Source organism: Budorcas taxicolor, chromosome 10, assembly GCF_023091745.1.
Source record: "Budorcas taxicolor isolate Tak-1 chromosome 10, Takin1.1, whole genome shotgun sequence".
Classification (NCBI taxonomy): Eukaryota; Metazoa; Chordata; class Mammalia; order Artiodactyla; family Bovidae; genus Budorcas; species Budorcas taxicolor.
This window is the reverse complement of record NC_068919.1, coordinates 4946717-4974406: the sequence shown is the minus strand read 5'-3', so window position 1 is coordinate 4974406 and position 27690 is coordinate 4946717. Positions and strand designations below refer to the sequence as shown.

Sequence of the window (27690 nt, the reverse complement as noted above, 5' to 3'; positions counted from 1 at the left end):
TCGGTTCTGCCATATGATGCTCAAAATAAACTAATTCATATGCACAAAGTAAATTGTCATTTCTAGAAATGTAATTAGTCAGTTAAATGACAATGTTTTTGAAAAAAGAACAAAAAATTTAAACTTTCCTTCACAATGCAGGCAGACAAAACAGAACAAAGATGACATCAATGATATACTAATAAAATACACTAAATCCAATAAAAGATGAGTAACTACAGGGAGAAACGAGGATGGAAAATAGCTACAGGGACTATATGGGCTCATTAACACAAAGAATTTTTGAGTCTGGCCTAAATAATTAATTGCCTTTGACATCATTTTGCTTTCCCTTTGTTAAAGTACATTTTTCTCAAAGTCAGCAATACCTTGTCTACCTGTCCTGTCTGGGAGATTGAAAGATAAAGGTCTGTAAGAGAGAAGAATGGAAAGAGCTAGAAAGATCAGGATGTTCGGAAAAAAGAGGACTGACTTTTAAAAAGTAGTGACTAAATTCAGACCCATTTTATTCATCTTGAAAATCACATGAAATACATATCTTCCCCAGCCCCACCCCTCCACCTCCACACCTAGGCAGATCCTGAGTGCCTCTTCCCAAGTCCCAACAACCTCCCAGCTTAAACCCTCCTTTCCCAAGATCCCAACCTTATAGGAAGCCACTTATCTATTAAAGCAGGATAGAGGAAAATCTATTCAGAGCATTATCTTTGATTCCCATCTTTTAAAAGATCTGAGTCATCTTTGCATCTACTTGTCTAGGTAATGGGAATTAAACTGGCTCACTTTTGACTGTTACTGGAAATGCACTACTTTTAAAATAATGAAAACTTTTTATTTCTGACAAAGTTAAAGGGACCTTGAAACATCCATGTTATATTTTAAAAGCTGTACCGTAACTACATCCAGGCTTTTTAAAAGACATGATATTCTAAACAATACTTAATTTTAAGAATATGATAAATAAGTCTTCTCATCAATCATGGTTTTCTGAACTTTAAGATTTTCTTTGGAAATTTTTGCTTACATAATACATTTTAACTAAAATTTTGTAAGAGTAAGATTAGCAAAAGCTTACAGTTTGCTCACAAATAATTTTGGATTATTCTGCAGTCATATATTAGGTAGATATAACCAACTTAAATAATATGGAAATGAAACCCATATGAAAATCTTTAACATTTCCCTGTGTCTGGAATAAAGCTGGCAGCCTTCCAAACACATTTAACATATATGATAATTACTGGAAAATTACACAAAGTCAATGTTGCTTCAACACAATTTCTTAAAATGTGATCAGAACTAAATTATGGCTTCACTGTGACTCAGAATTCTATCTTGTGAGTAAAATATTAGCAGACATCACATATAGGGAAATGCTTGATAAACACATAACGTTAGTTTATCCCATAAGATTTAAAACATATTTCTCTGTAAAGAAGAAAAAGAAAACTAATTTGGCAACAGACAACAATTGATTACACACGTTAAAAAATGATCAGTGGATGAAAAACGGAAGTATTCATTCCCTAGGATTCAAAACCAGTTTAAATAGCACTGTTTTGGTGAAAGGACATTTTAAAAGTTGTAATATTCTTATAACTATTTCCACTGAAAACATCAATTCTGTATTTTCCTGCTCTTTATAGATAAGAAAAATTGGCTTATTAACAAAGTTTCATTGGACAATCAAAAAGCAAATATCCATTATGGAATAATAATAGGTCTCCCACGACTTCTATCAATATTACAGATAGCAAACTAAGGAGGAAAAGGGGTGAAGGGCACCACCAAAGGAAAGGAATTAAATACCTGGAAAGGTGAAAATTCCAGACAAGAGGTTGATATGTTTTTACAGATGATTATACAGAATTTATAAATTACCACATATCCATTCATTTTGGACTAATTATTAAGGGACTGTATCACTGTCTGTGTCTTAGCATTTAAAATCTATATCCATACAGTTTTGCAAAGCAAAGTTTAACAGATTACATAAATTATCATTTTAAGACCTTAAAAACTATAGCTTAGAGCTTATAGTAAATCTTTTGCCATATTGAAAAATTCATTGCAAGCCAACTCTAAATATTCTAAATATTCTGAGCCCTTTTCCTTGTCCTAAAATGAAATTTTCTCTATTAATCTAGTTTGTTTTCCCTTTTCAAAAACCAGTATTTAAAAAACTTAAACTTATACAATTACTTAAAAGAGTCATAATTTTAAGTTCTTCCCCATTTCAAGCCCTTCCTTTGGGAAACCAAGAAGGATACTAGACTGAGGTAAGGAGGAATGTAGGACTTATTTTAATTTAAAACAGAACATTGGAAAAGGCTTTTATACAAAACTTCAACTGTTTCTAACCCTCAGATTTCAGATTTATCCACCATCCTGTATTTCACTTAATTACAATGAGCACAGCATTTTGTTATGCTGATCCTTTAAAGAGCCAACAAGATAAAAATTCTTCACAACTCACCTGTTGTAAATCAATACTAGCATATTTTTAATATCTCTCTGCTTTTATAGTAATATTTACTTTAGATTATCCGAACACCTGTACTAATAATTATAAATAAAGTTAGTTTCCTACTCTGAGTTATGACTATACATATCAAAGGTAAGGGTATCCTCAAACATGTATAGTGTTAAATGAGGTATCAAGACTATTCATCTTTCTAAATTTCTTCTACAGCAATAAGAAACCACTAAAATAATGCCCACATGAGTGGTTCAGCTTCAGCACCTGTTATATTCAGCTTTGTTATTGATATTCAGCCTTGTTATTGAGGGAAGAAGCATGCAATTATAAAGTAGAGTTTTACACAAGGCTAAAGTGCTGGTTGGTCCTCATTCACTCAACCTAACAGCACAAAGTCAGCTGTTTATCACCAAATCTTGCTATTCTAGAATCCAACAAAAGCCATGAACACATGGGCCACTGTATGAAGTATATATGATTTAGCTAACGTGTCCGTGACCTTTGACAAGGATCCAGAAATAAAAGATTAGAGTGCTGAATGTCTTTTTTTTCAACATGCATTCAGGCCTACTAAGCACCTATTATTGATATTACTTCCTTATGAGAGTTCCATTTTCTCTCCCTTCCTTTTTCAGAAATAGTTTTATAAAACATTAAATTCATGTATCTTTGAAAACCAGTTCTAAGATTTCTTGGATAATTAATGACTAAGAATGTAACAAATACTGATTCCACTATTCAAGTAAATAACTTCTTTTTTAAGCAATAAGAATTGGGAATTTTATTTATTACTCAAAGCAATTATGACTGTGGCTAAAAGAATACACAAAACTATTTGGTGGATAGTGGTCACAGAACATTTAACATACTAAAATGTGTATATTCCATTTATTTTCAAAACCGAATAAGCCTACCAGCTGTACTAAAGGGTGATACTGAAGGACAGACAGTGAAAGCCGCAAACCATGCATAATTTATGATCATGCTTCCTCCCTTCATTAACTAGAGCACTTTCCATTCTTACCTCAGATTTCTCCAGTTTATTTTGTGCATCAATTTGTGTAACAATCTCATTCATGTTGGTCTCCAGTACCATTCCCCCCATCACCATTTCTGCAAGAATATTGTGAACCTAAAGGAAGATATAATACACATCCATAAGGAAAACTATGTTTCGTGATTCCAGTAATTTTTCTTTCAAATACTGCTGTGTCTTGTTTTATGAGCTGTAAAATAAAAATAATTTGGAGGGAGAGTTCATAATACACTTATGTCACTGCTGTGAAGCCTTAGGTAATTATACAAACCTCTTTAAATCTTAGCTCAATGAGCTGTAAAACAGGGATGACAATAATAATATCTCCTTCCTAGAGGGTTGAGAAGATTAAGTGAGGTCAACCACCTTGAAAGCACCCCCAAAATAAATAATCTATAAACATTAGCTACCATGATTATAGCATCAAAATTAAAGCTAAAAAAATGACCTATTAGGGCCTTTTATATCAGATTCTTCATCAATAATTATTAAGCTGTTTTATGCTCAAGGTATTTAATAAGGCTATGTGGCTTTACTACTAGCTCTGGATTTAAAATGAAGTAATTTTTTTTTCATATTGTGCTCATTTGCTCAGTCATGTCTGACTCTTTGCAATCTCATGGACTGTGGCCCACCAGGCTCCTCTGTCCATGGAATTTTCCAGGCAAGAATACTGGAGTGGAGTGCCATTTCTTTCTCCAGGGGATCTTCCAGATCCAGGTATCAAACTGCTGTCTCTCCTGCCTCCTGCACTGGCAGGCAGATTCTTTGGTGTTAGTGATAAAGAACCTGCCTGCCAATGCAGGAGACACAAGTGATGCAGGTTTGATCCCCATATTGGGAAGATTCCTCTGGAGAAGGGCATGGTAACCCACTCCAGTATCCTTGCCTGGAGAATCCCATGGACAGAGGAGCCTGGCGCGCTACAGTCCAAAGGGGTGCACAGAGTCGGACAAGACTGAAATGACTTAGCATCCTTGTTAGTAGAGTGCTGAGTATTCCCGCCTGTCATACGGGAGACTGGGATTTGATTCCCGATGGGAGGCAACATGGCCTTTTTGAGTTCCTGGTGGCTCAGATGGTAAAGAGTCTGCTTGCTATGCAAAAGACCCGGGTTCGATCCCTGGGTCAGGAAGATCCCCTGGAGAAGGAAATGGCAACCCACTCCAGTACTCCTGCCTGGAAAATCCCACGGATGGAGGAGCCTGGTAGGTCCATGGGGTCACAAAGAGTCTGACATGACTGGGCGACTTCACTTACTTTTCTTTCTAGCATAGTATAGCGCCACCTGGGAAGTGGCGCTTTTGTTATATTATAGGAAGTGGTGCTTTCTTTATATTATAGGTACTTTAATAATACTTTTGGGCTCAGTTGATAAAAAATCCACCTGCAATGCAGGAGACCCTGGTTCGATTCCTGGGTCGGGAAAATCTGCTGGAGAAGGGATAAGCTACCTACTCCAGTATTCTTGGGCTTCCCTTGTAGTTTAACTGGTAAAGAATTCTCCTGCAATGCAGGAGACCTGGGTTTGATCTCTGGGTTGGGAAGATCCCTTGGAGAAGCAACAGGCTACCCACTTCAGTATTCTGCCTAGGAGAATATACAGTCCATGGGGTCACAAAGAGTTGGAAAGACTGAGCGACTTTCACTTTTAATAATACTTTTACCCCAATGCTCTCTCTATATACTAATTACTCAGATTTTTCATGATCAAAAACATTACAATGACAAAAATATCATTTTCCATTGGGGAGAAAAACTATAACCCAGGTGTTTTATCAAAAGGAATTTACTGAATCAAAAATCACCAATTCAAAGCTGAAGTGGGTGTTAAAGAGCAGTATACTGTGCTATAATATGCATTTTTAAAATAATGTGGCAGCATGAAGAATGGAGACTGTGGAATTAGATGGGTGTAAATGCTGACTCTCTAGCTTATTAGCTGTACTCCCTTCAGTAGTTACCTGACCTCTCTGATTGTTATCTGTGAAACAGAGGTAGAACAGTATAGGTACCTCACAGAGTTGTCCTAAGGATTAAACAAATTCATGAAAGGTACTGTAGCACAGTACCTTACAGGTTTTGTTTTTTTTTTAAACAAAAGCTTTTAAAAAGTTAAATATAGAATTAAGCTATTCAATTTTCATTCTTTTAGGATTTCATGCAAATATATTCATGATTTTTAAAATATCTTATCATTATTAACTAATGTTTCATTTTGGAAACTTGGACACTTCACACTCCAATTCTGAAAAATTCTAGAAATTATTCTTCCTTAACAAACAAAATAAAACCAGAAGCTACAGAAGCTTTAAAAAATAGTACTAAATATCATCACTTCGACTAATATCCTTTCCGTTACTAGATAAAATTTATTAAAACTCTGTTTTGATGCTGCTGGACTTATAGTATCTGATTTAATTCTCACATTAACCTGTTACACTGAGAGAATAAACCAGCTTACTCAAGACACATAAGCTAACACATGGCAAATTAGTGACTCAAACCTAAATCTGACTGATCCAAGTCCAATACTTTGTTTTCTTCTGTTAATAATAATAAATGAAATAATTTATTCATAATAAGTACAGCAAGTTATTTTTTAGTCTTAATCTATGAAAATCCAGTTAAAGGTCAAGAAGGTAACCAGGTGATAAAATTACCTTATAATAGCTATTAAGAACTGTATGTGTAAAAAGTGTTCAGAAAGAAAAGTCATGGCAGGGAGAAATATCAATAACCTCAGATATGCAGATGACACCACCCTTATGGCAGAAAGTGAAGAGGAACTCAAAAGCTTCTTAATGAAAGTGAAAGAGAAGAATGAAAAAGCTGGCTTAAAACTCAACATTCAAAAAATGAAGATCATGGCATCTGGTCTCATCACTTCATAGAAAATAGATGGGGAAAAAACAAACAGTGATAGACTTTTATTTTCTTGGGCTCCAAAATCACTGCAGATAGTGAGTACAGCCATGAAATTAAAAGACACTTGCTCCTTGGAAGTAAAGCTATGACTTAGACAGCATATTAAAAAGCAGAGACATTACTCTACCAACAAAAGTCCGTCTAGTCAAAGCTATGGTTTTTCCAGTAGTCATGGATGGATGTGAGAGTTGGACTCCAAAGAAAGCTGAGCACCAAAGAACTGATGCTTTTGAACTGTGGTGTTGGAGAAGACTCTTGGGGGTCCCTTGGACTGAAAGGAGATCAAACCAGTCAATCCTAAAGAAAATCAGTTTCTGAATATTCGTTGGAAGGACTGATGCTGAAACTGAAACTCCAACACTTTGGCCACCTGATGCCAAGAACTGACTCACTGGAAAAGATCCTGATGATGGGAAAGATTGAAGGCAGGAGGAGATGGGGATGACAGCGGTAGTTGGATGGCATCACTGATGTGATGGACATGAGTTTGAGTAGGCTCCGGGAGTTGGCGATGGACGGGGAAGCCTGGCATGCTGCAGTCCATGGGGTTGCAAAGAATTGGACAGGACTTAGCGACTGAACTGAACTGAGGGGAAAGAGATTCATTAAAACTTCTCTCCTAGCAGTAGAAATTCCTCTCTTCTTTGTAAAGCAAATTCTCATGAGATAGCATGACTTGTAACACTGATAGATGTGTAGCAATTCCACCAGCCCCGTTTTGCTCAGGCCTTCTTGTGGCTTCATCCCTACACACATCCCTACACACTATTCTACTGCCTTTTGAAACATCTCAGAACACAAGCACTAGATTGATACAACTGTAGATTTCAGTAACACTGAAATGTCTGCCAAGTTTAGAGGTATCAAAATATTAGCAGCCTACCAGTGTGAGTTGTAAGCAACAAATTCTAAGAATGTACGCAAATTTGTTCCCAAAGTTAAAAAAATCCCTATGAAAGCAAATTTAGATCCTGAAGAGACAGAAAATATGAGCTAAATTCCTAACCATAATCTCAGTCATTATAAAGATAATAAATGCCTAAAGACGGTATTCTCAGTGAGGAGGTACCATAAGTTATGTAGAAATCCAAGGAGATGAACAGTTTGAGAAAGAGAACTATCAACTGGGAGGCTACTCCAGTACTACCCAGGTTGCTGTTGTTCAGTTGCTAAGTCGTGTCCGATTCTTTGTAACCCCCCGTGGACTGAGCACGCCGGATGTCCAAAGTAAGGTATGGCACATGAGGAGAGGAAATTTAGAAGGTGAACATGTCCAGTGACAGAAAAATTCATGTTCCAAGAATTGAGAAGAATTTTGGCAGACTTAGTAAGAGAAAGAGGATAAGCTCTGCTTTCAGCCTAGCCCTAACTCATGTGGATGACATATTTCAGTACTTTGTTTTATAAATCTTACTAAAAACAGATTTTTATGGAAATAAAAGGGTAACAATATGCTTATAATACACAACTCATCTACTAAACTGCTTTGATGTTCACCTAAAAGTTCAATAAGTTTTCACTGTCTTTTATGAATTTTTTAAGTATTTAAAAAGTGGCAAATACCACATTAATGATATATTTTTTCTTTTAAAAAAAATGCCCTATCTACCCAACCACACTGCTTCTTCTGGACATAGACCATCACTTTTAAATTTCATTTTTACTTTTTTAAAAATTCACCATATGAGAAAAACAGAAACATATATAAAAATAGTCTCTACCACCCTCTGCTTCTGTTATTAGGTCCCTCTATCCAAAGATAATCACAGTTACTTGTATCTTATATATCCTTCCAGAAAACTGACCCACATACTTGTTATATTTGTGTGCATATCTAATGTACACAAATGAGATTACACTGTACACACTATTCTCATAGTTCTACAAGAAAATAAAAATTGAATTGAAAGTTACAGGCAAGAGAAAACAAGCCTGTCAGTTAATATAGTAATAAAAGTTACTGGAGTCAGATACATGTACAAAAACGATCAGTGAAACTGTTGGTAAGAGCAAACAAAAATATAAAATTAAAATGGTGAATCTACCATATTAATTATCACACATCTAAAAATGAGAGAAATATACAGATTCTTCAGGATATAGGTAAGTTATTAAATGAACAAATGAGTGGGCAGAACACTATCTATAATGTAGTCCCATTGAGGTACACTAAAAAATTACACACATTCACACACTTGGATATATCCAGAAAAATTCTGGAAAGGCACATAAATAATTTTTAAAATACGACTTTATCTTTTAAGAGCTGTTTTAGGTTCACAACAAAATTAAGAGGAAGGTGCAGAGACCATCCCGCACAAGCAGCCCTGGCCTCTGACACACACTGCCTACTGAGAGTGGCAAATTTGTTGAAGCCAATGAACCTGCACTGAGACAAGATCACCCGACGTCATGGTCGCTCTCAGAGCTCTCTTCTGCTGTCTACATTCTATGATGCACAGCCATCACTGCTGTGTCCCAGAGAGTACCCAAAATGCCCGCTATGGCCCATGTATTCATCCCTTCCCCTCCTTCCCCAACGCTGACAACTACTAATCCCTTCAGTATTTGCATAGCTTTGCCTTTTCCATAATGCCATACCTTTGGATGGCACTCTTTCTTCCTCAGCTCCCCAGTCCCATTCCTTAGGTAACTATTATCTATTAAAAAATATCTGTAACACATTGCACACCTATTGGAACGGCTAAAGCCCTTTGGAATCATGCAGTTCATAGCCTTCTCTGATTGGTTTCCTATACTTGGCAATATGTATGTTAAGGTTCACCAGTGTCTTTTCATAGTTTGATAATTTGTTTTTAGCACTGAATAAAATTCCACTGATTGAATATAACACAGCTTGTTTTTCCATTCACCACTGAAGGACATCTCGGTTACTTTCAAGTTTCGGCAACTGTGAAAAGAGCTGCTGTAATCTCCATGCGCATGGTATTGTATGGACATAAGTTTTCAACTCTTTTGGACAAACACCAAGGAGCACAGTTGCCGGATTGCATGATAACAGTATGATTACTTTTTTAAAAGAAATTGCCAAACTGTTGTCCACAGTGACTACCATTTTGCATTCCCACCGGAAATGAATGAGAATTCCTGTTGCTCCACATCCTTACCAGAATTTGATGTTATCGACGCTCTGGACTTTAGCCATCCCAATAGGTGTACAAAGTGTTACAAATATTTTCTAACAGATAGTAGTTACCTAAGGAATGGGACTGGGGGACTGAGGAAGAAAGGAGAATTACTTTCTTCTATAGTTTTTGTTCATTCGTTTTGAAAATTTTTAACACAGTATATATTGCTAAAGAAGAAAAAAAAAGCTTCCAAAAAGAGTTCAGAGGAACAGTTTTAAAGGCAACAGACACGTATGTATGTAAGTAATTTAAGAGGTGACTCAAAGCTGCGGAATATTTGTGAGTGGTAAGAGAAGACAAGCATGCCACCTTCCACACTGTTGAACAGTAACGCTTTTTATGGGTCAATGAAGAACATGAGACTTCTGCTTAGAACGACCGTAACATAAAAGTTTAACCGGTCTCTGTATTATTTTATTATTATTTATACAGCATTATAATGTCCACTGTTGGCCTCTAATAAGCACATCTAATAAGAATTAGATGACAATATGACACTTTGTTTCCTTCAAAATCATTTATCTCAATTATATTAAAATTAAAAAGTTAAAAAAAATGGCATTCTTTTTATACCTAACAGTTTACCCCATCAATAAACCACATTTATTAGATATTTATATACAGTGCTACAGCCAGCAGCATCTTGGTTGAGTAAAGCCTATATAATCATTGGAGAGTAAATGAAGATTAAATCAAACACATTTCACTTTTTAACAGTTACAAGTCAACCAGGTAGAAACAAGCATCTAAAACCAAAGAAACGGAAGGAGGTCAAATTACACAGAGTCCTTTCTATGGACTGTCACTTGTTTTCAAAACATAAAAGCTACTTTGCTGTAATTTATGCTAGAAATGAGGTCCTTGGCACCAAACGTCTTTTAATTTGCCTACACTAATATCTTACTACAGGGGTAGTCAAGTAAAACATGGCATATACAGTTTTTCACTTAAGAATGAAGCTGATACATATATATTGATATGGAAGGATCTACAGCAGATGAAGACAAAAGCAAGGCATAGAACATTATGTGAAATAAAAACATAATCATTCACTGAACCACGAGAACTACGCATATCCTTGAAAATACATACAAAGTCCAGAGGCCTCCCAAGCTGCACTATTACGAGGACTGACTTCTAGGAGCACCGTGCGGCAGGGGTGAGCTGGTGCACCGAGGCGGATGAGGGAAGAAGAGCTTTCATGTTTAATCATATAGCCTTCAGTGTTATCTGACTTGTTTCTAAAGGAGGTAAGTATTATTATTTTAATTGTAAAATAATAAAACATATGAGTAACACTGCAATGTTAATGGCTGTCTGTGTACCTGTGAGAAAAAGACAGAGGCACACAGATATCACACGTCCTCCTAAAACAAGTGTGAGCTACTTGAGGACTGGGGTAAGGAGAGAGTTTCCACATAATCCTGCAGAGTGTGAATGACTCAATAAATATTCTGTAAAATCCGTTTTACAAAGAACACCTTCCTCTTCTCCTCTAGCAAAAAGAGCAGGAGTTTTGAAAAGGGGTGAAGAGGAGGCAAAGCAGAGTTACAAGCCTACTCTAAAAACTATAGTGCTGTTAAGATATGATTTCTTATTAGGACAGAAAAGCCAATTATGATGAAATGACATTATTTAAGTACAGCTCAGCTCAGTTCAATCACTCAGTCACGTCCGACTCTTTCAACCCCATGGACTGCAGCATGCCAGGCTTCCCTGTCCATCACCAACTCCTGGAGTCCACCCAAACTAAGGTCCATCGCATCAGTGATTCCATCCAACTATCTCATCCTCTGTCATCCCTTTCTACTCCCTCCTTCAATCTTTCCCAGCATCAGGGTCTTTTTCAATGAGTCAGTTTTTTGCATCAGGTGGCCGAAGCATTGGAGTATCAGCTTCAGCATCAGTCCTTCCAATGAACACCTAGGATTGATTTCCTTTAGGATTAACCAGTTTTATCTCCTTGCAGTCCAAGGGACTCTCAAAAGTCTTCTGTAACATCACAGTTCAAAGCATCAATTCTTCGGCGCTCAGCTTCCTTTAGAGTTCAACTCTCACATCCATACGTGACTACTGGAAAAACCATAGCTTTGACTAGATGGTCCTTTGTTCGTAATGTCTCTGCTTTTTAGTATGCTGTCTAGGTTGGTCATAGCTTTTCTTTCTAGGAGCAAATGTCTTTTAATTTCATGGCTGCAATCACCATCTGCAGTGACTTGGAGCCCCCAAAAATAAAGTCTGTCACTGTTGCCACTGTTTCCTCATCTATTTGCCATGAAGTGATGGGACCGGATGCCATGATCTTAGTTTTCTGAATGTTGAGTTTTAAGGCAATGCTTTCACTCTCCTCTTTCACTTTCACCAAGAGGCTCTTTAGCTCTTCTTCACTTTCTGCCATAAGGGTGGTGTCATCTGCATATCTGAGCTTTCTGATACTTCTCCTGGCAATCTTGATTCCAGCTTGTGCTTCACCCAGCCTGGCATTTCATATGATGTACTCTGCATTTAAATTAAATAAGCAGGGTGACAATATACTCCTTTCCTGATTTGGAATCAGTCTGTTGTTCCACGTCCTGTTCTAACTGTTGCTTCTTGACCTGCATACATATTTCTCAGGAGACAGGTCAGGTGGTCTGGTATTCCCATCTCTTTCAGAATTTTCCACAGTTTGTTGTGATCCACACAGTCAAAACTTTGGCGTAGTCAACAAATCAAAAAGAGATGTTTTTCTGGAACTCTTGTGTTTTTGATGATCCAGCGGATATTGGCAATTTGATCTCTGGTTCCTCTGCCTTTTTAAAATCCACGTTGAACATCTGTAAGTTCATGGTTCATGTACTGCTGAACCTGGCTTGGAGAATTTGAGCATTACTTTGCTAGTGTGCAAGATGAGTGCAATTGTGCAGTCGTTTGAACATTCTTTGGCATTGTCTTTCTTTGGGATTGGAATGAAAACTGACCTTTTCTAGTCCTGTGGCCACTGCTGAGTTTTCCAGATTTGCTGGCATATTGAGTGCAGCACTTTCACAACATCTTCTTTTAGGATTTGGGAATAGCTCAACTGGAATCCCATCACCTCCACTAGCTTTACATTTGATCACTAAAAACATTATTATGAACCACTGAAAAGGAAAAATGCTGCCAATTAAATTATGACAAGCTATAGAATTGTAAATATATACTGATCTAAATTAAAAGACACTTGCTCCTTGGAAGAAAAGCTATGACCAACCTTGACAGCATACTAAAAAGCAGAGACATTACTTAACTGACAAAAGTCCGTCTAATCAAACCTATGGTTTCTCCAGTAGTCATGTGTGGATGTGAGAGTTGGACCACAAAGAAAGCTGAGTGCCGAAGAATTGATGCTTTTGAACTATGGTGCTAGAGGAGATTCCTGAGCATCCCTTGGACAGCAAGGATATCAAACTAATCAATCCTAAAGGAAATCAGTCCTGAATACTCATTGGAAGGACTGATGCTGAAACTGAAGCTCCAATACTTTGGCCACCTGATGGAAATAACTGACTCTTTAGAAAAGACTCTGATGCTGGGAAAGACTGAAAGCAGGAGGAGAAGGGGATGACAGAAGATGAGATGGATGGCATCATGGACTCAATGGACATCAGTTGAAGCAAGCTTCGGGAGTTGGTGATGGACAGGGAAGCCTGGAGTGCTGCAGTCCATGGGGCTGCAAAGAATCGGACACAACTGAGTGACTGAACTGAACTGATCTCAAAAATGTTAAATAGGTGAAAGAAAATCAGCATTTTAGAATCAATGAAATATGATATTTTCTTATCATGCTTTAGCTTCACAGGTATTTATAAATAAAAAAGCTATAATGAAAAATTTTAAGTAAGAAAATGGATGTCTTTGAGTTTTACTGGAGTTACACCAACATTAAAAAAAGAGCTTACCTTCAGAAATATATCTTCTCAAAACGTACTTATCAGAACTCCATTAAATCTAAAAATATGTTAAATTTTTGTATAATAATTTTCCAGCAGGGTAGCTGACATGCCAAAGTGTTATACAAATCAAAGCTTTCACTTGGTAATGTCATTAACCTGAAGAAAGTACTTGCTTGTTTGCTAAGGAAGTACCTGGTTCTACAGGTGTGTGTTTAACATTGAGATTGATGCAACTGAGCAGGTTCTGCTGCTCCAGAGCACAATCTCCACATGAACTTCTCTCTTCTTTAATATTACATCATGAAAGAAAAGTCTAAACTATGACAACTCTGAAAATGATTTTGAAAGGAATTAAGAGTGTATTTTGCTAGTCCATCAAAATTTTGATAACATTTTCAAAACAAAATGGAAAGGGAAAGCATACAACATACTTTCAGTTCAGTCGCTCAGTCGTGTCCCACTCTTTGCGACCCCATGAACTGCAGCACGCCAGGCCTCCCTGTCCATTACCAACTCCTGAAGTTTACCCAAACTCATATCCATTGAGTCGGTGATGCCATCTAACCATCTCATCCTGTCATCCCCTTCTCCTCCTGCCTTCAATCTTTCCCAACATCAGAGTCTTTTCAAATGAGTCAGCTCTTTGCATCAGGTGGCCAAGATATTGGAGTAGCAGCTTTAACATCAGTCCTTCCAATGAACACCCAGGACTGATTTCCTTTAGGATGGACTGGTTGGATCTCCTTGCAGTCCAAGGGACTCTCAAGAGTCTTCTTCAACACGACAGTTCAAAAGCATCAGTTCTTCTGTGCTCAGTTTTCTTTACAGCCTCACGTCCATACATGACCACTGGAAAAACCATAGTCTTAACTAGACAGACCTTTGTTGGCAAAGCAATGTCTCTGCTTTTTAATATGCTGTCTAGGTTGGTCATAACTTTTCTTCCAAGGAGTAAGCGTCTTTTAATTTCATGGCTGCAGTCACCATCTGCAGTGATTTTGGAGCCCCCAAAATAAAGTCTGACACTGTTTCCACTGTTTCCCCATCTATTTCCCATGAAGTGATGGGACCGGATGCCATGATCTTCGTTTTCTGAATGTTGAGCTTTAAGCCAACTTTTTCACTCTCCTCTTTCACTTTCATCAAGAGGCTTTTTAGTTCCTCTTTACTTTCTGCCATAAGGGTGGTGTCATCTGCATATGAGGTTATTGATATTTCTCCCGGCAGTCTTGAGTCCAGCTTGTGCTTCTTCCAGCCCAGCGTTTCTCATGATGTACTCTGCATATGAGTTAAATAAGCAGGGTGACAATATACAGCCTTGACGTACTCCTTCTCCTATTTGGAATCAGTCTGTTGCTTCCTGACCTGCATACAGATTTCTCAAGAGGCAGGTCAGGTGGTCTGGTATTCCCATCTCTTGAAGAATTCTCCAGTTTATTGTGATCCACACAATCAAAGGCTTTGGCATAGTCAATAAAGCAGAAATAGATGTTTTTCTGGAACTCTCTTGTTTTTTTGATGATCCAGCGAATGTTGGCAATTTGATCTCTGGTTCCTCTGCCTTTTCTAAAATCAGCTTGAACATCTGGAAGTTCATGGTTCACATATTGTTGAAGCCTGGCTTGAGCATTACTTTACTAGCCTGTGAGATGGAGTGCAATTGTGCAGTAGTTTGAGCATTCTTTTGCATGGAATTAAAACTGACCTTTTCCAGTCCTGTAACCACTGCTGAATTTTCAAATTTGCTGGCATATTGAGTACAGCATTTTCACAGCATCATCTTTTAGGATTTTAAATAGCTCAACTGGAATTCCATCATCTCTACTAGCTTTGTTTGTAGTGATGATTCCTAAGGCCCACTTGACTTCACATTCCAGGACGTCTGGCTCTAGGTGAGTGATCACACCATCGTGATTATCTTGGTCATGAAGATCTTTTTTGTACAGTCCTTCTGTGTATTCTTGCCACCTCTTAATATCTTCTGCTTCTGTTAGGTCCATTTCTGTCTTTTATTGATCCCATCTTTGCATGAAATGTTCTCTTGGTATCTCTAATTTTCTTGAAGAGATCTCTAGTCTTTCCTATTCTATTGTTTTCCTCTATTTCTTTGCATTGATCACTGAGGAAGGCTTTCTAATCTGTCCTTGCTATTCTTTGAAACTAGGCATTTAAATGGGTATATCTTCCTTTTCTCCTTTGCTTTTTTGCTTCTCTTCTTTTCACAGCTATTTGTAAGGCCTCCTCAGACAGTCATTTTGCTTTTTTGCATTTCTTTTTCTTGGAGATGGTCTTGATCCCTGTCTCCTGTACAATATCACGAAGCTCGGTCCATAGTTCATCAGGCACTCTATCAGATCTAGTCCCTTAAATCTATTTCTCACTTCCATTGTATAATCATAAGGGATTTGATTTGGCAACATACTTTAATATACTACAATATACTAATAAGAATTAATATTTTCAAAATTGCTGAATATGCCTCAGTCTTTCTCTCTTCTATATTAGACATTTCTTGTTCCATTTGCCTTGGCCTGTAAACTAGCTTTCCATTTTCAATCTTTTTATCTCTCAAATATATTTATTAGAACCTCATTAAATCTAAAAATACATTAAATTTTTGTGTAATTATTCTTCGGGAGGATAGCTGACATATCAAAGTCCGATACAAATCAAAACTTTCACCTGATAATGTCGTGGACCTGAAGAAAGTCTTTGCTGAGGAAGCAACTGGTTCTATAGTATGCAGCTAATATCAACCACGTATGACATTAACCACAAATAACATCTTCAGTCTTTCTCGACTTTCTGTGCTACAATATGGACAGTGTGTTCTACCTCTCTATCTACTCAGAGGTGCCTGTTTAAATTTATCCCCTGAAAATTTTAATTTTGACATTTTTTTCCTTTCCCAGAAATTCCACCAACTCCTCTAGTAGTTACATATGCTTTCTCATGGAGCACATGTACTGATTGTTCAGCCTATTTTTCATTTCTCTTGTTGAGATGCCTTTTTTAAAAAGAAAACAAGCAATGGACATCAGTATAAGATTTGCGCAAAATCTGTATTTTAGTTAATAAAATTGCATCATATGTTAATTTCCTATTTTTTTTTATAACATAGTACTTCTATATATACATTTTTTCTCTGCTTACTCACTGGTACTTAGGTATGGTTGCTGAGATCTCTTAAAGGTTCATTTCTTCCGTTGGTGGAAGGTAAAGGAGACTCTTACCCTATGTCCTGTGGTTTAAGGACTGGCTATCAAACTCCCTAAGTGAGAGTGGGCTAGAGGAAACCACCTCAGCTCTTAATTCTTCATTCTCTTGGCCCGAAGGGTAGGAAAGATACTGAGGCCTCCAACTAGATATCCCTTACTCTGATCTCTTTTTGGGGGTATGGGGGAAGAAGCAGGGAAAAATAGAGCACATTATAGCTATCACTGTCAAAGTCAGACATGCTCCAAACCAAGCTCTTTATAAATCTTTAGCTCTATCATCTTTGCCCTGGGATTTGATGGTGTGTTGCAGTAGTAGCAACAACCTGGGGCTGCTCAATTAGAGCCGGGGTGTGCAGGAAATGGGCAGGTAACACAATTGAGCAAATAAGCAGACCTTCCCAGTAAACCCACAATGGCCATGTAAGTAGGAAGTAAACCAAGTTACTCATATTTTAGATCTTATGACTGTAACGTATCTGCACTGTAATGAAGAGTTTGTCTCTATTTTTGACGTCTGCCTGCTGACAGTTTACAAGCCCCACTGATCTCCCTTCCTCTCCTGCCCACATCTGGCAGAACTGATAAGAAAGTCCATGTGCTCCTTCCTTTACACTGCCAGGAAATTCAGACTATGCAAGACCTGAGCTACATGTGGAAACCCTCATTCCAGTCCCAACCACATAACACCCCTCGATAGTCACTGTTCTTGTTCTGCCCCTAAATGCCGATTATGTGACTGGTAAACCGTCTCATACCAGATCTTCCTGGTGTACATGTGGTATCTTCAGTCTCTACATCCAAATAAATTTTGGCTTGGGGGTACTGTTCCATTCTTCAGGGTGACTACAAATATTAGCTTATGTGACTGATAAAGAAACTGTTACGTAAAGGCTGGTAATGAGAAGCTCAACAACAATCACAATAAAGGAAAAGACAATGGCTTAGGGGTTGGTTAGTAGGCCACATGGAAATTATTGTATTGGAGATTAGAAAGTTAGTTTGTAGTGGTAAAACACTGGCAAAAAGGCAGATAAATTTACCCATGAAAACTCATTTCTCTCTAACATAAAAACTGATGATTTTCCAGATACTATCAGCTTTGTTACCATGGATCCCACAGAGATAGCATACTGCATAAATTAGAAATAATCTGGTATTTGTCACTGTAGCATAAACTAATCCATCTTGACTGATAACAGAACGGGCATTCTTTACAACTTCCTTCTCTCCTTTACCGAAGTGCGGTCTAACAGCACTCAGAGAATTGTGCAGAACACCGTATTTGCCCCTAAGAAGGAATGCGCTTAGATATTTAGGAGATCCCTGACTGCTAGAAGGTCCAGGGTTGCTTGGAAGCTGAAAACAAGCCTATTTTCACAGAAAGGGTAAAAAAAAGACGAGCACTGTTTTAGATAAGAGAGTATAGGGACAGAAAAAGACCCTGATGCTGGGAAAGACTGTAAACAAAAGGAGAAGGGGGCAGCAGAGGATGAGATGGTTGGATGGCATCACCGATTAAATGGACATGAGTCTGGGGAAATTTCGGGAGACAGTGGAGGACAGAGGAGCCTGGAGTGCTGTAGTTCATGGGGCTGCGAAGAGTTGGACATGACTTAGCAGCTGAACATCAACAACAACTAACAGGGACAAGAAATGTCTATTTGACCGGTCTGTAACTTCTGTTAAACTGAAGCTTTTTTCTCATTGCATTGAAGAAAAATTAAAACAAGATTTGAGGCCATAAAGAAGAGGCACTGCTAATTTTGGCAGGTTCCAAAACAGTGATATATGGTTGTGTGATATGAACAGGCTATGTACACTATATATATGATCCTATAAAGACATATTTGCTTGTGTACTTGATTGTACCCCAAAATCTAGAAATACACATACTCTAAAATGCTAACACTAGTGTCAATTAAACAAGGAGGTGATTAGACCAAGGTAGTTCTAATACATTAACAGTCTGCATGAGCAAAGTAAAACCTAAGCCTGAAATGCCTCAAGGTTAAGAAATCAAAACCTAAGAACAATCAACATACACAGCCAACCTGGCTTTTCCAAATAATGTAACTGCTTAAGCAACAGCCAGGGCTTCCCTGATAGCCCAGTTGGTAAAGAACCTGCCTGCAATGCGGGAGACCTGAGTTCGATCCCTGGGTTGGAAAGACCCACTGGAGAAGGCAAAGGCTACCCACTCCAGTATTCTGGCCTGGAGAATTCCATGTAGTCCATGGGGTCACAAAGAGTTGGATACAACTGAGCAACTTTCACTTTCACGCAATAGCCACTCACTTTCACTTTCAAGCGACTTTCACTTTTTCACTTTCATCAGATAATTCCCTTGCTTTGTTTCTGCTTCTTCTCTATAAACGTCTTTCATTTAGCTTGCATCAGTGGAGTGCTCATAACCACTTCTGGTTTGGTGTTGACCAATCTGAATCCATTTTTATGCAAATAAACTTAAAATGTTTAATGTGCCTCAATTTATCTTTTAATACTAGACAAACTCTGAAATTGAGATGGCTTCTCTTTATTTTCTTATTTGTTTTTTTCTGATTTTTCTAAAATGAATGTATATTAATGTAAAATAGAAGTTATAAAAACACCATGTGTCATGTATGGAAGGTATATATATATGTTGAATTTAGTTTTTCTGTTAAGGAAAATTTTTCTATTACAAATGCAACAACTTTACTCTTACTGCAACATTTTACAATAGAATCCTTGATTTTCTAAAAAAATTGCTACATGTAACATAAAAGCCAATGATCTTTGAGCAGTCATTTTAAAAATAGAACTTTAAACATTTTAGTGTCCGACTCTGTGCGGCTCCACAGATGGCAGCCCACCAGGCTCCACCGTCCCTGGGAGTCTCCAGGCGAGAACACTGGAGTGGGTTGCCAGTTCCTTCCCCAATGCATGAAAGTGAAAAGTGAAAGTGAAGTTGCTCAGTCATGTCAGACTCTTAGCGACCCCATGCACTGCAGCCTACCAGGCTCCTCCATCCATGGGATTTTCCAGGCAAGAGTACTGGAGTGGGGTGCCATTGCCTTCTCTGTTAAACATTTTAACCATGTACCAAAACATACTTTAGAATATTGTGAACCCTAAGGCCTAAAAATAACAGGTGTCTTTGTAAGTGCAAATAGTATAAGACAGATAATAGAAAAAAGCAATAGGAAACCAAAAAGAATTCTCTTAAAAATGTCAAGGTTAAGTTCTTTGCGCAAAATGAGTCAATATATGAAATTAAATCACTTAGTAGATGAGAAATGTGACCTAAAGGACTGGCTAATGGTAAATGTATTCTTCTGATGTTCACAAATAATAAAATGCATTCTTTTTGTTATGTTTTGATTGTGGTAGTATACATAACTAAATGCATTTGCCAAAACTTAGTAAAATGTATGCTGAAAGCTGCTGAATTTTATGTATGTGAATTACATTTCAATGAAGCTGACTTTTAAAAATCACAATTTTTTGTTAAAATTTTCATATTATTTCCCAACAATTTTATTCAATGATTTAGTCATTCAAAACAATGTTACATTTTATCAACTTAACAGAGAAAAAAGTCCATGTATAGTAGAAGTGGAATCTCTCATAAATTCCCTATCCCCAATAGCCAGTAACACTGAAGAATTCAGTCATTCAGGCTACAGAATTCAGTAATTCTTCCTTGCTCTCACCTCCTTTCAATAGACCATCAAGCCCTATCAATTTTACCTTCTTTCATCTCAACTCCTCTGCCTTAGTTCATGTCTTCCTGGACTACTGCAGTACACTTCTAATTAATTTCCTTGTCTTCACTCTCCACCTACCAATCCACCATCCTTAAAGCACAAAATTATTTTGTTTTGTCCCCCTCAAAAATGAACAAACAAAGCAACAACAATGCCAAAAACCACTTGTTTTAAGAAATTAAATTGGTTCAGAATGAAGTCCCAAATCCACGGCAGTAAAGGTACTTTAAAATTAGGTTTCATGATCAATATCAAATCTTCCCCTCACAAAAAGCATGTATTTTATATCTCTGCCTGTAGAGTCATCCTCTCCTTTTCTGTCTGTGAAATATCTATGAACCCTTTAACCTTTTTTTATATATTAAAAAAAATCCAGTTTAAATGTAATTTCCTCCATTCCCATCTCATCCTCTAGATGTGAATTCTTCTAGGTCAGGGTCTGAAGCTTCTTCACTAAACACAGTACCTAGCTCATAGTAAACACAACTAATGAACTGAATAAAGGATTAAAAATAGCATTATTCACTAAATTCATTTTTACTTTGACAAATACAAATTAACATTTTTCTAAGATAAAAAGCTTAGAAAATTTGATAACATAGAAGCTGTACCTTGTCTACATGGAAAATTAAATCCAGTTCACAGACGTTTTCAAAACACTTGTCTAATGTTTCCACAAATACCTAAAGAAAAGAAAAAAGGTTAAAAGTTTTTGAGAACTATACAAGTTCATTCAAATCTATTACCTACAAGGCAGACAATTTGTAACTGAGAACTAAAATGTCTAACTCCACTATCACATTTCTCTTTTTTAAATTGAAAACTGTATTAAGTACAAAAGGAATAATTATAGACTACTCTTCTAAACTAATTTTCAATATGGTAATAACCAAAATAAACTTCTCTGAAAATTATTAAGAACCAGAAATTGTTAGCACCATTATTTACAAAGCTACTGACAAATACTCAAATCAGGCTCCCTTTCTTGACATGAGGAAAAGAGAAAGCCTGTCATAAGCATCTGTCAAGCTGGACAGGCACGGTCCAAGTCTCAACCACATCTAACAGAGACAGCAGTTTTTAATTAGCAAACCAGGATAAAAGATCATTAAAATTCGAACTCACAGACAGAGCACAGGCTTTTAGAATCAGACTGACCTGGACTCAAACTCTGACTACAATTCCTTGTATGACCTTGTATGGGAAAAGGGTAACCCAGTGAGCCTGGCTCGTTCAACCCTACCCATTCCCCAAAATGGACTGCTTACGGACTAGTCTCTGACTAGTTCCTGGGAACCCAGCTCTGAGCCCTCGGAAGGTTCTGTCTGATAAGAGTGTTTCTGCATGCCTGAGAACCTGGGCCACACTGTACCAGCGTGACCAGACAGTTTATGCTGACAATGTGATTTACGATGAACACATTTTTTTCTCTCAGGTTCTGAAGCTTAAGTAGTTCAGTCACAGAGGTATCAGCTGCCTATGTGACTGACCCCTAATAGAGCGCCTAACACTGCCCAAAACACATCTGCTAGCCAAAGCCACTACTATTTATCTGGTTGTTTAACATATATGATGATTACAAGTTAAAACAAAAATAGAAAATTCTAATTCTGCTAATAAACACTGATATAAAAGAAAGGAAATTATGTGGTTGCCAAAACTTTGGAAGTTAGGAAAAAAGTTGTCAATATTTAAACCAGAGTAATACCACCTATGAAAAATGTAAATACTTTTTTTAAAAGTGCCTTGCAGCAAAATATCATTATAACTACATGCTCTTAACTTAGGAAAAGAATTTTTAAGATTTGAGGTGTTCAAATGCTAAGTTTAGTTGAAAGCTTAAAAACCTGCTTCAAAAAACTCTTAACTTTCAAGTTAGCAAGAATTACTTATAATTAGAATCGAAAGCCCCAAGGCAGATACATACTACTAATCTGTTACATGGATAAGGTCAATACAAAACTAATAATCTACAAACTGAAATTAAGAAATTAAAAAAAAATTAATGGGCTTTGGGAACAGTCAAAAAATAACACAGTTGTTGCTGCATTGTATTTCACAAAGAGAAAGATAAAAAGTAAAAAACCAGAAGTGGCATGGTAAATGGCACCCTCTTGTATTTTATTTTTAATGATAAAAGTTTAAAAGTCAATTTCAAGGTAACTGTTATCTTCTAAGTAGCTACTCATTAATCTCTGGCCTTAGAAATTCAAAGGCTTGTGGGAGAAAAATTACTTTTAATTTACTAAGAATAATTTTTTACATTTTCCTGCATTTTAATACTTATATTGCTTTCTAAAAATAAATGTAAACATAAAGATATTAAGAAAAAATGCCAGATTCACGTAATAGTAAACTGAGTCTCCCTTACCAGTGCCCTTCTAACAACAAAACTTCCTTGGGTCTCCTCTCTAATTACAAACTTATATGCCTGGGTCTGTATTTCTTGGGCTCTAAAATCACAGCAGATATTGACTGCAGCCATGAAATCAGAACACATCTGCTCCTTGGCAGGAAAAGCTATGACAAACCTAGACAGTGTCCTGAAAGCAGAGACGTTACTCTGCAGACAAAGGTCTGTATAGTCAAGGCTATGGTTTTCCCAGTAATCACAAACAATTGTAACAGCTGGATGGTAAAGACGACGGAGCGCCAAAAAAATGATGCTTTCAAACTGTGGTTCCGGAGAAGACTCCTGAGAGTCCTATGGACAGCAAGGAGATCAAACCAGTCAATCTTAAGGGAAATCAACACTGAATACTCATTGGAAGGACTAATGCTAAAGCTGAAGCTCCAGTAATTTGGTCATCTGATGCAAACTGTTGACTCATTGGAAAAGTCTCTGATGCTAGGAAAGATTGAGGGCAGAAGGTGAAGAGGGTGTCAGAGGATGAGACGGCTGGATGGCATCACTGATGCTGTGGACATGAACTTGGGCAAATTTAGGAATATGGTAAGGGACAGAGAGGCCTGGCGTGCTGCAGTCCATGGGGTCGCAAAGAGTGGGACACGACTAGGTAACTGAACAGTAACAATAATGCCTGGGTCACAGGAATCTATCACAAGCTTAGTACCTAAGAGTACTTAGTAGGCTACTAAAATTACAGCTTAGCCTCTAACAATGAAAACTAGGGCAAGTTATTTAACTCCAAGCCTCATTTGGGCATAATAATGGCACCTATGCCACAGAGTTGTTTTAATAATTAAAAGAATAAGTATAAAGGGCTTAGAATAGTATCTCACCAAAAAAAGTATTCAATATATGTTAGCAAGGATTAAAATATGATACATAGATGCAGAAATAAAAATGTGCACTAGATAAAATAAATATCATGAAAATTTCCCTAAGCAATATCACTGATTTGGCAGGCCCTTCTTTAGACTATCTAGATAAAAATATAAAGAATTTCTGGGCTTACAGACGTCTGCTAAATTTCAGGGGCAACCAATCCTACTGTTTCTAATCTAGAATATTAAATAAAGTACATAAGTGTTAAACTGACATGTTGTAAGACAAGAAATGCCTTAAACCCAAGAATAGAGGGCATAAGTTTAAAAATATGCCGAGATCAAAAAAATAATAATTTTGTTTAGTCAGCAGCGAGATGTTCTAGAGAAACACTGGCTTAGCACAAATAAAGAGTAAAAAAACATCAATAAAAATGTACTAACAAAGCGAGGGAAGACAGACTGAACTTAAAATCTGACCAATCACCTTTGAGGAACAACCATGAAAACAGTTGCACGTAAGATCCAGACTACAGAAAGCGTGACGTTTAAAGTACATAAATAGCACTTGAGTCAGCATATGACTGGATTCTGGAGTGGACTTCTGTTAAACCTGACCCAGACACTAACGTGCCAATGATTGCAGATACGTTTTCTATCAGTAAAAATCAGACATTTATTGTGCATTTACCATGTAGCAGTTAATTGAAACAAATTAAATTCTTGACTTCAATATGAAAAAACTGAGTTGATGAAAGGGCTGTTTTCTGTATTCATGTCATAATGATTCTTTAAGAATTCTTAAAGAACTCTGATTCTTACTGTGTGATTAATTTCTATTTTTTAAAATAAAAATGAAAAAAATTTAAAGGCTAATGATGATAATAGCACACAGTGGTAAAGAATCCACCTGCAATGCAGGAAATGGAGGATACAAAACGCAGGTTTGATCCTGGGTTGGGAAGATCTGCTGGAGGAGGAAATGGCAGCCCACTGCAGTATTCCTGCCCTGGAGAGTCCTGTGGGCAGAGGAACCTGGCGGGCTACAGCCCATGGGGTCGCAAAGAGTCGGACACAACTGGTATTTTTTAAAATATGTATTTACTTTTGTGGCTGCGTCAGGACTTAGTTGTGGCCCATGGGCCTAGCTGTCTCGCAGTATGTGGGATCTTTTCAGTTCCCTGAAGTGAAGTGAAATGAAATTGCTCAGTCGTGTCTGACTCTTTGCGACCCCATGGACTGACTGTAGCCTACCAGGCTCCCCTGTTCATGGGATTTTCCAGGCAATAGTACAGTATCAAATCGGTAACCCCTGCATTGGAAGGCAAATTCTTAACCACTGGACCACCAGGGAGGTCTCTACAATTGGTATTTTGAGCACTGACTTAAAATAAAATGAATAAAAATCTTAGCTTTTCCTTACAGAATATCAACAAATAAATAGAAAAATCATGAAAAAAATCACCATTTGGCAAACACCACAATAATTCAGGCAGGAATCATCAAAAGATGCTAAAAACTAATGACCAAATTATGATTCGAAAAAATATTATGTATATACTATCAAAATTATTCTCCATAAGATAATCCTAAGCACAAAGGGGCAAGAGAAGTTTAAGTAGGTAAACCTGGCAGGCACTTTATCACAAGTAACGGGACAAAATGACATCATGCATATCCTGGTATGATGCATTTGAGAAGGACATAACATTACTTGTGATATTCAAAAACATATAACCCAAATTTAACCATTAAGAAACATCAAATCCAAACTGAGGAATCCTCCGTGAAATAACTGGCTAGCACTCTTCAAAGGATCAAGGCACAAAAGGCATGAGATGAATGGCATACAAAGGTGAAGAACTATTACGAGCTAACAGAGCGAAGGAGGCCAGGAGGACAGGAGAACGAGCTCAATGCACGACCTTACCTGTGCACCCAATGAGAAAAGTCACATTAATGGCACAGCTGGCAAATTCTGCATGCACTCTGCAGATAACAGTATTCTATAAGTGTAAATTTCCTGATTTTAATTACCTACTTGAAGTTATGGAACATGTTAAATTTGAAGAATCTGGTTGAAGATATGGTATTGAAAATTCTTTGTATTGTATTAATATTTACCACTCTTTAAAGTCTAAAATAATCTCAACCTGAAAAAAATTTTTTTTTCAATCTTAAAGAAAAAAAATTTTGAAAAACCAAGTTGGAAAGGTACTCTTCTTCTGTATATCCAGTCCCCCCTGAAATCTACTATTCTCTGCTGACAAATAAAGAAATCACATTATTTCAAGGAAAAATACTAACATAAGCTGAGTTTTTCTCTCTCAATCCTACTGTGAAGGGGAAAAAAATAAATTTTAACTTCTCTAAAATTGCTCTAAAATTCTGACTTTACATACTCGAGTTCTTCACCACTATAAAGTAATAACAATGTGTCTGCTACATTCCGGGCCCTGGGCTGACTACTTTATATACACTATCTCTAATTCTTATCACAATGCTGGCAAGGCAGGTATGGATATTAGCATTTACAGACAAGAAAATTTGAGATGGATAAGACTAAGTAATTTACTCAAAGTTACAAAACTGTTAGATGACATAACCAATACTTAAGCCCATACCATCAAACTCCAAACACCAACTTGACACTATAATGCCTCCCAAGGGGACTGCTGAGAGGTCAATAAAACGTGTAAATTAGAATAGCGAAAGGGAAAGTGGTAGTGAAGTCGCTCAGTCGTGTCCAGCTCTTTGCGACCCCATGGACTGTAGCCTATCACGCTCCTCTGTCCAAGGGCTTTTCCAGGCAAGGGTACTGGAGTGGGTTGCCATTTCCTTCTCCATAGACTAGGGAGCATCAACAAATTTGACACCTGGATTTATCATGAAGAAGCAGCAATGGAAATAACTGAAAAGTGCATTACTTCAATTATTATATTGAAGTAATTTCAATATTTCAACAATGAAAATAAGATAGGAAAAAGATTTTAGGAATGCTGAATCACCCTATCAGTGTCGATTCAAACTGTTTACAGAACTACTTTTTGGTTTCCTACATACTGGTAACACAGTCTGGTGGAACAAGTAGAATTTTCCTAAAATGATCCTGGGTGTGCCTGGATCACTGTGGAATGCCCAGAAAAGAAACAAATTGCACCACAGTTGCCTCTTCCTCCAGCAGGAGGAATTGCACCAGAATTTATCTCTCTGGAACCAGGGGTTTATCCTTCTCAGTCCCGAACAGGGAAGCTGCAACTTCCCACAGTTCTCAAGAGCTGGTCAGTTAGGTTTCCCAGACAATTCTTAAAAACAGGTGGCACCTCAACATGTACAGCTCAAAGCTTAAGTAATGTATATGCCACCCGATGGAGAAGGAAATGGCAACCCACTCTAGTGTTCTTGCCTGGAGAATCCCAGCGACGGGGGAGCCTGGTGGGCTTCCGTCTATGGGGTCGCACAGAGTCGGACACGACTGAAGCAACTTAGCAGCAGCAGCAGCAGCAGCATGGACTAGGATGCTTCCAATGAAGCTGACCTTTGTAACAAGAGAAAAATGATGTGGTGGAAGGTGTGAGCCCTCCGCTGGCACACTGCTCCACGCGTAGTGGTGTCTACATCAGCACAGTTTCCTACCCGATAGTGCAAAGACCAGAGAATCTTCAGCTGAGTGTTCTTGGCGTATAAGTTTCTTCAATTATGCCTATCCCTACCACATAACTCTATCACAAAGCAGAATTCCTCCTAAGATTTCATCTAAGACCATATAGGATAAAAAGAAGCCCAAATTCTTGTAAAAATGAAAACGAAAAATAAGACTTCTTTACCCAATTCAGTCTGTGTATTAATGAATAATATTTTATACATTATCCTCATAAATACATGCTTTAACGATAATGTCAGCTAAAAAAATTGACTGCTATAAGCCAGTCATTTAGCAACAGGCTTCACGTACACTACATATTTGTTAATGCTTTCACCTATTCTATGAG

General features: G+C 37.4%; 1 protein-coding gene across 3 annotated transcripts in view; it reads right to left on the bottom strand.

Annotated features, from left to right (window-relative positions):
• AP3S1 (adaptor related protein complex 3 subunit sigma 1) overlaps window positions 1-27690 on the bottom strand; it is a 71850-nt gene that overhangs the window by 6330 nt on the left and 37830 nt on the right. For 2 of the 3 annotated variants that reach the window (XM_052646819.1, XM_052646820.1), the window contains exons 4-5: window positions 21082-21153; window positions 3504-3611 (exon numbers count right to left, since the gene is read on the bottom strand). In XM_052646819.1, the coding sequence (XP_052502779.1) occupies window positions 3504-3611; window positions 21082-21153 (180 nt within the window). Of the gene's footprint in view, window positions 1-368; window positions 410-3503; window positions 3612-21081; window positions 21154-27690 lie in introns of all 3 variants that reach the window. The other variant, XM_052646821.1, reaches the window with a different exon arrangement.